This window comes from Balaenoptera acutorostrata, chromosome 9 (assembly GCF_949987535.1).
Source record: "Balaenoptera acutorostrata chromosome 9, mBalAcu1.1, whole genome shotgun sequence".
NCBI classification, from domain to species: domain Eukaryota; kingdom Metazoa; phylum Chordata; class Mammalia; order Artiodactyla; family Balaenopteridae; genus Balaenoptera; species Balaenoptera acutorostrata.
The window spans coordinates 102,758,924-102,772,020 of NC_080072.1; the positions used below are offsets into that span (position 1 = coordinate 102,758,924).

The 13,097-nt window shown below is 41.3% G+C and overlaps 1 protein-coding gene across 2 annotated transcripts in view; it reads right to left on the reverse strand.

Annotated features, from left to right (window-relative positions):
* Positions 1-201: 201 nt before the first annotated feature.
* The window catches only part of CLMP (CXADR like membrane protein), a 95,798-nt gene continuing 82,902 nt past the window's right edge, over positions 202-13,097 (reverse strand). For both annotated transcript variants that reach the window (XM_007196706.2, XM_057552032.1), the window contains 5 exons: positions 6,446-6,647; positions 5,588-5,755; positions 4,995-5,117; positions 4,281-4,422; positions 202-3,703 (listed from right to left, as the gene is read on the reverse strand). In XM_007196706.2, coding sequence (XP_007196768.1) covers positions 3,403-3,703; positions 4,281-4,422; positions 4,995-5,117; positions 5,588-5,755; positions 6,446-6,647 — 936 coding nt within the window. In that variant the 3' untranslated portion in view covers positions 202-3,402. The remainder of the gene's footprint in view (positions 3,704-4,280; positions 4,423-4,994; positions 5,118-5,587; positions 5,756-6,445; positions 6,648-13,097) is intronic.

Below are 13,097 nucleotides of genomic sequence, written 5' to 3' on the forward strand. Positions count from 1 at the left end.
AACTCTGTCATGAACTTTGTCGTCACTTGGTTTGTCCAGGACTACTTAGTATCTCGCCTTGTGAGAAAAAAGTGCTTGGTATATTTGTGACTGGAATCAATAAATAATAGATCATATTCAGTCTGAGTTCTTCTGTTCTTCAGTTGGCAGCAAGCTAATAAATAAATTTCCAATGCAGGTTATACGAGCTTCAGCCTCTCCTACAGTATCACCTTTACTTATTTATTTTTAAATTGCCGACACAGGTGCACCTGTAATAAATACTTGGTTTTTGTGATCAAACACAGTCCCATTTACAAGGCAACTTAGAAGTTAAAATTGAAATACAAACAGCTTAACACCAGAAATGAAGCAGAATTATATATGTCTTTTTTGCAACGGCAGTTTTGAAATTGTTCTTATACAGTGTAACAACAAAGGCATCACTTCATTATTTTACAGTTCTAAGTGTAGTGTATGCATTTTATTGAAATGATTATTTTCTAAACATCCACATCATTCCATCTGTGTCTTCTTCCTACAAACACTTTTTCTTCTACCATCTATTTTATCCTTTTTTGTTTTATATTAAAGAATCAAATTTGTTTGTCTTGCAAGGTTAATGGAATATGGTTTGAAACCAATAGTGGCTCAAACTTTGTCTTAAACCCAGAGCCTGTCATAGCTGAACCCAAAAGCCTGACTGAAAGAGAAGCACACTATCACTACTAAGACTTCAGCACCTTATCTCTCAGAATCTTCAATTCCTAGAATTTCTCAGATTTCAGGTAATAATTTGTTTTGTGACATTTTTTGTAGATATCCCATATGAATGGATTTCCAAAATAATATGGATATTCAACTGGTATTTTAGTCTTCTAATAACTAACGTGTTTAAATAATCTAAACCTTTTCACGCAAAGGGGACTGATGCCTGCTTGCAGAGGCATAGGCAGGAAACCTTAGGTTCAAAGGTAATAAATAATGATAACAGCAAATTTCTAGTGATGGTACAGCTGCAGCTGCCATAGCGTACTCATTTGGCTCAGGTACTCTAGGAATGCGAATTCTCAGAATTACACAGCAGATGTGTTATGTTGCCTGGACACCACACTACCAGAAGAATAAGGAAGTGGAGTAAGGAGTTTATATCTTACAATGAGGCAGTGTTAGTATAAGAAGCATTCCAAATGTGCTAGCCCTCTTAAACTAATGGCAGGCATTCTTTACATTACTTCCTCAATGTCTTATGTCCCAACTTTTTTTTGGGGGGGGGGGGGGTGCGGGCCAGGCCCGTGCTGCGTGGCTTGCGGGATCTTAGTTTCTTGACCAGAGATTGAACCCATGCCCTCAGCAGTGAAAGCATGATGTCCTAACCACTGGACTGCCAGGGAATTACCCCCAATTACCCTCAAGCCACCCCCATGTTTCCCAATTTTTTTTTAGGAAGACAAAACTCAAGATGAAACTTTCACTCAAGGATAAAACCCTATTCCTTAAAGGACTTTGGAAGGAAATGCATTTGTACTATGTGAGAATTAGATGTAAAAATGAAAATCAGAAATAGGACAAAATCCCAGGTCAACTTTTTCCCTTTAAGCACCTGATTCCCATTTTAGGAACAGGGCTTTCATCACCACATTCAGCACTACTTTTTCTTTCCTATAGCCTGCTCCTTTTTTTTTTTAAGACTTTATTTTATTTTTATTTATCTATTTATTTGTTTATTTTTACTTTTGCAGGGCCTTAGTTCCCTGACCAGGGCTTGAACCCTCGCCCTCCGCAGTGAAAGCGCAGAGTCCTAACCACTGGCCTGCCAGGGAACTCCGTGTCCTTTTAATAAGCAGAAATATTTTGCTCTACCACTGGTGATCTGTTGACACTTGCTTTAGAGTCTTTGAAGGGCTATTTCAGGTTTAGCATTCTTGCCATAGGATGAATTTGACTAGCAGAGTCGTCAAAACTATTAAAAAGGCAAGTTGTTGTATTGGAGGCTGCATTCTTTTTATTTCTCAGATACCTTTCTTCTCCCATGAGTCAGCTCTTCTGAGAGCTATCCCGGTAAATCATTTCTGCTCATTCTTTGCAAGATGCCAGCAGTATTTAACAGGCACTAACCCAGATCCGTCCTGCCACGCACTAGTTACCCTCACCATCTCTGCCCTAAATGTTAGTTTCCTATCCTTCCAGCCCAGAGTTAGGCTTCCTGAGAGGCTAAACTTGGAAAATACTGAATTTCTCTCTGTCTCAACCTCTCAGGAGGGAATGGTATGATGTCCATGCAGTGCCATCAGGAAAGGTTGTCAATCCCTGAACTTTTTGATAATTTAAGGCCTAGAATCAGCAAAAGTCCCAGGTGAATCTTTCTCTGAAAATGAAAGAAATGGAGGAAGCTCCAAGTTTGGTGCAATGCTGAACTTCTGATGCCACTCCTTGACATATTAAGAGAAAGCTGATCTAATCTCCCTTTTTAGTCTAGGCAGTCTTGAAATCCTGATTTCATATGTTCACTGAAAGAAGAGACTGTTGTTGGATGATCTTCCAGCATTCTGAAAAGCTCTCTTTCTCTAGAAGACTTCTAAGGAGATTGTTAAATGACACCTAATGATTGTTTTCTTGCTCCAGAGATATCCAGCAGGGAAGTCCTTAGAGACATCCAATTTGAGGGAAAATCCACAATTATTCCAGCATATATTTCTGATATTTGTCAGTGGCCCTCTGAACATCAAGATGGAAAGTTTTTCACAGTCCCTTGTTACACATTTTGGACTCCCTTTTTTTAGTTCAATAAAAGTAGGAAGATTAGTAGTGAACAGAGTGGGAAAATCTCAATCATTCTCCATCTCCCACTATTTCTCAACTCCTCTTGAAATTAATATCCAAACTTTCTGGTAAATGAAGTCAGGTCAGGATGGAAGAGACATGTTTCCTTTTTTTGGAGTTTTTCATGGTGCAGATAGGTGTGATATAAGGCTGTGGGTTCTGCTTGACTCTGAATAATCATAGCAATCCAGTAGGTTTGCAGAAATGCATAGAAAATTTATGAACAACACCTCATTTCTTAACAATGGTGAGTCAAAGTGTTGACACAAAACAGCCCAAGTGAGGAATTCTAAGTGTGTTCACTTCCCCTCTCCCTAGCCTTTCTCACCACAGGTCCTGGTCCCCAAATGCACAGATTTGGCCCCCGCTCTGGTCTAAAGGCACAGTGAGATGCCTTTTTGGAGACGATCAGCTTACATCCTTTTCCTTGTTTAGTGTCATATAAGGAAAGTGTTCATTTGAATCTCTCCCATGCAGTGGTCACTGCTACTTCAATGACCTCTCGTTTGGTCCGAGGGGGTTGTGTGGCTGGGGGCCGGGCGTCAATGACGAGAAGAGTCCTGACTCCTGGGAAAGGATGGGAGTCAAGGCCGCTGGAACTCAGACAGTTTGGAAGGCTCTGCTCTGGCTGGGGATCGTGCCAGGAGTGCTGTCTGCTTTGGTCAGGGTAGCGTGGTGGACTTTCTTTGGTTCAGACCCTCTTGCCTCCAGCCCCACTGGACCGTAGGTGTGGGTAGCCAGCCCTGGCCGGGGCGCCGCTTCCGTGGACGGTGTCCGCTGGCTGCGGGAGCCGCTGTTTGCCGTGGAGCGCGTGGAGGAGGAACCCGAGCGTGAGCTCCGCGAGCCCGAGGAGGAGGAGCTGGGTTTCACAAGGCGGGCTTTCGGGGCTTCGGCATCTTCTCTGAAGAGGAAAAACAGCAAAGATAGATTTTAGGACCACAGGACTGTGAAAGCTTCCGCTGCGGCTGCTGCTTTCTGAGGTTGCCCGATCAACTCCTCCAGGTGGAAACCTCGAGCTGCCACGTAGGGAAACAGGGACCCCCCACTGCGTCCTGAGCCCTTGCGGCGGGCTTGGGCGGGTGTGCGGCCCCTTGGCCGGGAGGTCCACCCTGTTACTCTGGGGGAATGGGCACTCCCCACTGGATGTCTAGACAGCAATCCCCTTGACTGGGAATTTGTCTGCAGAAACCCTTTCATGGCCCATAGGCTAGGCCCATTCTTTATTGCATGCCCTTTATAAGTGGAAGGCAACGAGATGGAACGCAAAGTTTATTAAGTCCCTGTTGCGGATAGTTTCACAAGAAAGTCAAGGTGAACCAGTCCTCCTGCCCCTAGGCTGGAACTCCTTACCCACCAGAATAATCCTTTTAACAGATTTAAGGTTAAGAGGAAATGGGACATTTTTGTTGGCTGGTCACTGTGGAGCTGGCGGTAGAAAGGCAGCCTGGGTGAGGAAGGGGATTTGGCGGGAGGTTTACCGAATTTCATTCGGTCTCTCTTCCTCCTCGTATCTCTCTTTGTCTTTCCGTCGGATTAGCAGCCACACCAAGAGGAAAATCAGCAGGGCTCCAGCCACCATACCTGTCACCGCTCCTGCAATCATGCCGACGCTTTGTACATCTGTTTTCTCAGAAACAAAAGCAAAAGTAAAACCAAACATAAGCTAAGCAACACATGGACTTAAAAAACATAAGCTCTGGACAAGATGAGTATTTCCAGATCTTTGTATCTATCTTCCTGAGTTCCCCATATACCCTTTCTTGGTGTATGACTGTCCCTCTTGATATTGAAGGGGAGCAGAATACAACACCCCAAAATATGCCTCGTTGACATTAGGATTATTTTTAGCTGATTATTTTTGAGAAACAGCAGACACAAGAGAAGCTCTGCAAACAGAGCAGAAGTTACCCTTTGTAAGGGAAATTTATATCTATGAAGGAAACCTCCATTTGGTTTTGGTCCCCTCCTGGATATAATAAATTTCTTTAGGGGGCTGGAAAATTCACACATACTATAAATACAGAGTTAGCTACAACTGTTGAACAGTCCTTGGTAACTACTGAATTTATTTCAGTGATAGCCATGTTCTTCTGGAGATAAAGATGTTGACCTTACTCTTACCTGTGATTAAAAACATTTTACAATGAACCACAGTGCAGAGACAAAACCAAACCAACCCTTTGGGTACTTACACTGAACAGTCACTCGCACCACACAGCTCTCCTTCCCGGCCTCATTGCCCGCTGTGCACTGGTAGAGCCCAGAGGAGGACATGGTGAGATTCTGCAGCAGGACGCGTCCAGGGTGGTTGTAGTCTACACAAGCAGAAAGATGACTGTAATCCCCTAGTGACAAGGTCTATATTTATCGTTTATTGTGTCACTGACCTAAGATTCTATCAATATAATACGGTTTGGTAAGGACGAGGTGAGAGAGTCGATCCCTTTTTGGAATGTGGGAAGAAAGGTGAACATTCCTTTAAACTGCAGTGCATCCTCAAAAGTTACAAAAGATTCTGAACATTTAAGGGATACTAAACACAATAATTAGATATAATGGATTTATAGAGTACATTTATTCCTAATCTCCTTACCACTTTTATTTTTGCCATTTGAGGAAAGAAAAGACAGATTTTTCTGTCCCCGTTTAAGGATGAAAAATGGAAGTTCAAAGAGGTCCAGCAGTGTCTTCAAAGTCACCTTGTGAGTTGCTGACAAAACCAGATTTAGAATTCATGGAGAGAGTACTGTCCTGCTATCAGTAGACCGGTAGAAAGATGACTTACCAATCCTAGATTTGGGAGGCAAACGTTCATCCTCTCCTTCCTTCTCCCGGATTCGCTGCCAGTAATACACAATGGGCTGTGTGCCAGAGGATGACTCACACTGTAAAGTCAGGTCACTTCCTTCTGTCAGCTCTCCTTCCAATTCACACTTGGGCTTTGATGGTCTCACTGGCAGAAAAAAAAAAAAAGATTCCCAAACACCCAATTCAGTGGAAGAACTGCATCCTGTTGACTTGTTTTTCCACCCATATGGTCAACTTTTGAGTGTGGATTCAATAGCACTTTATTACCTCGCCATGCTTTACATCACCCTCCAAAATATACCCACTTCCATCCCCTGCACACATATACACCCAATTCCAGCTGTTTCCAGTGGTGCTGTTGTAATTTTTAGAGGCTGCCTCAGAAACTCTCTCATCACTTCTCAAAGAAGAGAAACTTTTATAATGGGAAATTTTAGGAAAGTTGAGTGTGATTTTACTAATACTGAAACAGGGACAGAAGTTCATGAACTTGTAAGCAATTAAGAACTTAGTAGCTCTTGCTATCACAAAACAGAGAAATGGACTTGAAGCAGATCTGAGAGATTTGTTAAATATGAGGATACTATTTAAACATTAGAGGATATTTAAATTTTGTAATGGGCTACCACTGTGGAAAACTGTGATTATTTGTTCTTCTTTCATTACGGCTAAAATACAAAACATACACACTTCTTCCCAGGGAACTGGACTAGGTGACGTTTGTATAACACGAAGGATTGAACAGGAAGTTTTGTACCAGTGTGACACATGTGCCTACCCCTCACCGAGACCTTATTAATAAGATGCAGGCATTTACGAGGGCACTCTGTCTTACCTAAGACTTTCAAGATGACATGGCTCCACACATAGCGCCCTGAGTTCTTCACCTTGCAGGTGTACCGGCCCTCGTCGCTGGGCTTCAGAGGCTGAATCTGCAGGGAAGCATCGCCCGCCAGGAAATTGGAAGCAAAGGCCACTCGGCCCTTCTGTTCCTCGGTCAAGTTATTGTAAACATGACGACTGGAGTAAGTGATCACCTGTGGGACAGACGGAAGCAGAGTCAAGTTGTGTGGCTCTCAGCCTTGCTCTCCAGCTGAGGTCAAGATGAAGAAAGGATGGGAATTCCTGGTGGTCCAGTGATTGGGGCTCTGTGCTTCCACTGCAGGGGGCGCGGGTTCATTGGGGAACTAAGATCCTGCATGCAGCCACGCGGTGAGGCCAAAAAAAAAAAGACAAGGAAAGGAAAGGAAATGGAACAAAGCAGTCAAGCCTGGGGGTGATTCTAAGAGTCCAAGAGATCTCTGTTCTAAACAAATTAAATACACTATGTTTGTCTAGGCCTTCCTTTTTCTACGAATACGAACACCTCATATTTGTGTAGCATTTTAACTATAAAGTAGTAATTGTTGCATTAAATGCTCAGAACTTTTCCATTTTATAGGTAAGGAATTTTATTTTTATTAAAAAAATTTTTATATGTGTATTTTTTTATTGAAGTATAGTTGATTTAGAATATCATGTTAGTTTCAGGTGCACAGCACAGCAATTCAGTGATATATATATATATATATATATATATATATATATATATATATGTATGTGTATATATACACACATATATACACATATATACATATACACATATATACACATACACACATATACGCATATATACATATACACATTTATACATATATACACATATATACATATATACACATATATACATATACGCATATATACACATATACGCATATATACACATGCATATATACACGTATACACACATATATACATACACATATACACATATATACACACATATAAACATATATACATATATACACACATATAAACACATATATACCCATACACATGTATACACATATATACACGTATATACACATATACATAATACACATATATACATATATACACATACACATATATACATACATATATACACATATACACGCATATATACACATATGCATATATACACATACACATATATACACATATATACACATATACACATGTATATATAGATATATACACATATATACATAATACATATATACATACATATATACATATATGTACATATATACACACATACATATACACACATATACATATATACACACATATAAACATATATACATATACACACATATACATATATACATACACACACATATAAACACATATATACACATACACATGTATACGTATATACACATATACATAATACACATATATACATATATACACATACACATATATACATACACATATACGCATATATACACATATACACATATACACACATATATACACATATATGCACATATACACACATATACACATGTATATATATAGATATATGCACACATATATACATAATACATATATACATACATATATGTACATATATGTACATATACACACACATACATATACACATATACACACATATAAACATATATACATATACACACATATACATATATACATATACACTCATATATACATATATACAAATATATACATATATACATATATATATATATAAAATCTTTTTCAGATTCTCTTCCCTTATAGGTTATTACAAAATATTGAGTATAGTTCCCTGTGTTATAAGGAATTTTAATTTTGAGTTACAGACTCAAGTTCTCACAGCTGAGTCCAGGAAAGAAGTAAATGCACAGAACGGTCCCCAGAGTTGACTCTGAGGGGAATTGAGAGAATGGAGGCTAAGGAGGGGAGGAGACTTACCTTTCCCCTGCATACCTTCCTCACTTTTGCATTTCCTACCACTTGCACATGATCTGGTCAAAGTACATACACTCCTTGTGCTAAGTGCTTTTACATCTAGTTTATTTCTCACAGTTTTTCCAAGTAGGCGTTATCTATCCCCATTTCACGGGCACATAGCAGAACCAGGATTTGAACACGGCCGTCTAAAGCCATCCAGTTCATTGTTTTGGTTACCACAGTTACCTCTCCTTGTCCCACCTGCACTCATTTCGCTGCTCAGAAACTGCTCTTCCAGAAAGTTTGGAAATGAAGGAGAAAATGTGAAATGAAAAAATGTGTTTTGTTTTTTACAAAAGTTTCGAGTCCAGCTGAAGTTAAGGAGTAGAAGTTTATGGTTAAAATCTAGGTTTGATACTGAGGGATTCATTGTTGGCTTTCCTTCTTTGTCTGGCTTCACTGTGAAGTAGTAAGTTAGGTGGGAAAACATTGTGTCCTTTCCTTCCATAAAATACACGTGAGCTTCATGTCTTTGTTTTCCCTGGTAGGGAGACCAAACTTTAGATTTCCCCAACAGGAAAAAACAATCATGATTTTTACTGGATTTTCACCTGCCTGCAACACTACCTCTATTTCTTGAACCTTTTCCTGGTTCTCTTAGTCCATCACCTCCTGGTAATCACAAAAACCATGCTGATCTTGTCTACCAAGACCTCAAGCCGTATAACTTCAGTTTTGTCCTCCCCGCCACTTAGCAATCATATTCCTAAACTTACTTGATTTAAACATCAGCAAACATTTATGGAATGACTGCTCCCCATCAGGTCAGGAGGAGGCTATACAGATGAAGTAAAACCCTCTTCTCATCATCAAGTAATTTATAATCTAGCAGGATTAACAAGGAGAGAAGTATAAACATAGAAAAAGGAATGATTAACTTGAAAGAGTATCAAGAGAGAATGTCCCAGAAAAGTTGGTGGCATTTGAGTTAGGCTTTGAAAGATGAGTAGACTAAAGAGATGAGAGAGGCAGGGAGAAGCTTGCTGGAGGGAGCATGCCAGATACACAGAACAGCACTAAAAAAAGGCAGCAAGCATATGGGAGTCCCCCAAGCACATTTCTGGCTGCAGCTGTTCCAAATTGTTTCACTCGACTTTAAGCCCTTAACCCTATTGTCAATCACGTGATGCTCTGTGGCACAGGAAATGCTTTCCTGAAAAGGTATGAAGCCATCCAATAAAACGGCCATAAATGCTCTCACCATTATATCAAAACTTTTCAGTATCATCCATTTTGCCCTTACCACCTCTCTGAAAAAAAGTGTTTCCTCCTTTCTCTGCATATTCTTTTTCTTCAGCAAATATTTATTGAACGCATCTGCCAGATGCTTTGCTGGGCACTGGAAAACAAGCAGGAATAAGACACAGTTCCTACGCTGAGGGCCTCACAGTTTTGTGGGGGGAAAAAAATGGGGGAGCAGCAAGTAAGAAAACTAAGGTAAACACTGTAATCGATAATACACTTAAAACGTTTTCAGTATTCGATTTTGTCCCCTCACTCCAACCAACACCACAGTTGTGATAATTCTGACATCTTTGTCTCTATCGCCAACATATTTTTGAGCTCCAGTTTTATATTTCCAGCTACCTGGCCCCTATAGATGTCTGTCTTCTCCAGTCTACCTTACATAATAATGTAAGTTAATGCCAAGCTAATATTAATGTAAAACTCACGCTAGCTCTTTCCCAGATCAAAAACCTTTCATGGCTCTACACCACCTCTGAATGATGACCAGATTCAGACCAGGGACATCAAAATGATCTCTGCATTACCTTCCCAACCTCGTTTCCTATTTAGTCCCCCTCACATTCCTGGGTGTAGACACGGTACATTTCCCTTGCTTTCATATGAGGTGCGCTTTCTTTGTGCTCACATGCCTTTGCCCACTGCATTTTTCCACTTAGAAACTCCCCTTTCTCCATCTCTCCACATAAAGAATCCCTATTCATTCTTTTAAACCCCAAATCAATGTTAATTCCTTATGAAACCTTCCCTGATAGGACACTCAGACTAAGAATGCTGTCATCCATAGCATGTCTTGGCACCATTTTTATGTGAGGAGAAAGTGTGAAAGACAAGACATTGGGCAAACAGGTTGCTGGATCCTCTTTCTGTAATTCTGGGCATTGTCTGGGAGATCCTTCAGGCCGCTCTGATTTTATGTATGACTGTTGCCATTGGCTGTCTTTGGCTAGGCAATTTTGCAACCCAGCAATCGTTTATTTAATAAACACTAATTGAAAACACACTCTACACTTGGCACTGTTCTAGAGATGATAACAATACAGGGAAATGAATTTTATAAGTGTTGTCAGGGACCAGGACATGCCACCCCCAAACATGCCACTTTGTTTATGCATAAGGATAAATTTCACCTGAAGTCACTTGAGCTCCTGAAATCCCTTCTCTGCCTAAAAGCAGAGCCTCCCCAAAGAATTTGTGTCCATAAATCCCCTTTCACAGGGCAACTCTAACCTTCCCTTCTGGGAGATCAGAGGTGGGCATCACACCCAGACATTGTCACAAACTATCACATCTCCCATCTATTCTTCTAAGGGCCCATTTATCTTTCCAAAGGGTCATTTGCTTTTCCAAAAGTGCCCTTTCTACCCCTCCCTTCCCACACTAAATTATGTATACTCTAACCGCCTCTTTGAGTTACTCATTGCTGGGTACTCCCAGGTGTTACTTACACAATGCATGGGTTAATAAAATGTTTGCTTTTTTTCTTATTAACCTGTCTTTTGTCAATCTAACTGACAGTGCCCCAGCCTGAACACCTAGGAGGGTAGAGGGAAAAAGATATTTTTTTCCTCCCTTACAGTTTGAAAGAACAACTTTTTTTTAAAAAGGTGAAATCGTGACTCTCGTATACGTAGAAAATAAACACGTATCAAAGATTTTACTTAACTCGTTAATTAATGATGGAACCAGAAAGCTGTTACAACAGGTTCACAGGAGAATTGGACTAAAGAGTTTACATTCTCCTTTGGACAAAAATTCATTTGCATCTCTATGAACAGGAACCATTTCCATCCTATGGATAGGAAGCTTGGCATCACCATCAGCATTCCACAAGTTAATTTCCATTTCTGCAGAAGTTAATACATGAGGAAAATTAGACCCTAATTCATCTCCAGAAAACTTGGACTCTAATCATAAAGCTGATGTTCAGGAGGCACCTCCCTGTGGTGTATTGCAGGGAAGGGCCAAGTTTTCAGGCTCCGTATGGAGAAAGCCACTTTGGTATGACAATGAGGGGAATTAGATTCCTTGAAGGCTGTTTCCCTGTGCTCCCCGCTCCCCTACAGCTGCCTTCCTTAGGGTGTGGTCTCCAGGTTCAACTCGCTGAGTCTTTACATTAGAGAACCTGAAAGGTTACTGGGAACAGCACTATGGGGGTGCCTCCTTCTTACTGGGATGAGGGTGGAGGGGGAATTGGGGCAGCTTCGCTAGGACAGCACCATCAGGCTGCTCCCTAAGGCTGAGGTGAACTCTTCAAAGACGTCTTAAAGCAAACTGGGGGCGTCCCCTAACCATGTGGTCCAGTGGTTAGGACTCTGTGCTTCACTGCAGGGGGCACGGGTTTGATCCCTGGACAGGGAACTAAGATCCCACAAGCCACGTGGCACGGCCAAAAAAAATAAAGCAAATTGGCAAGCATGGCCAGTTAGAGAATATTTAGGAGAGCGAAGAGAGGATAGGAGGGAGAGTCATCCATAGGTAAGGCTGGACATGTGACCAAAGGCTGGACTTGAATCTTAAGCTGAAGAGATCCAAGATGACAGTCATTTATTCAACACATTTTGAGCCTCCACTATGTGCCAGCACCTGTTTTAGACACTGGGGGGATATCAGGGAACACAACATGTAAAAATCCAGCCCTTGAGAAGCATATATTCTAGCGATGGAAAACAGACATAGAAGAACATTATATGGGAGATCTGACAGCGTGAAATACTATGAAAATAACAGAGCGGGGGAGGGGGGGTTGTGGGCCAGGGAGACAGACTGCAATTTAAATAAGGTCATCAAGGTAGACCTCACTGCAAGGTGAAATTAGAGCACACACTTGAAGGAGACACAGACCTAGCCTTGGAGTTATCTCGGGGCAGAGAGTTCTAGGCAGAGGAAAGAGCCAGTGCAAAGGCCCTCAGGTGGGAGGGTGCCTGGCATGTTTGAGGAACAGCAGGGAGGCCAGGTAGCTGGAGGACAGTAGATGAAGTCAGGCTCTGGGGCCTCATCACGTAGGGCCTCGTGGGCCATTGTAAAGATGGCTTTTACTCTGAGGGAAATGGGGGGCCACTAGAGGGCTCTGAGCAGAGGAGTATCAAGACCGATTAATGTTTTGAGAATAGGCTGTAGGAGGCCAAGGGTGGATACAGGAAAACCAGTCAGGAGGCTACTGTAGTGAAGATCTAGGCGAGAGATACGCTGCCTGGAAGGGAAGCAATGGAAGTGATAAGAAGTCATCAGATTCTGAATGGATTTTGAGATAGAACCTACTAGATTTCCCAAAAGACTGACTGACCACCTTATTGAAATGTTTGTGGCATGAGAGTGTGAACTAAAATTCGTATTTATGGCAAGACAAGAACGATTTAAACATAAAGATTCTTCTTTGCCCTTTGCCCCCAGCCCCCCACCCCGCTCTGCATCATGTGTCTGCA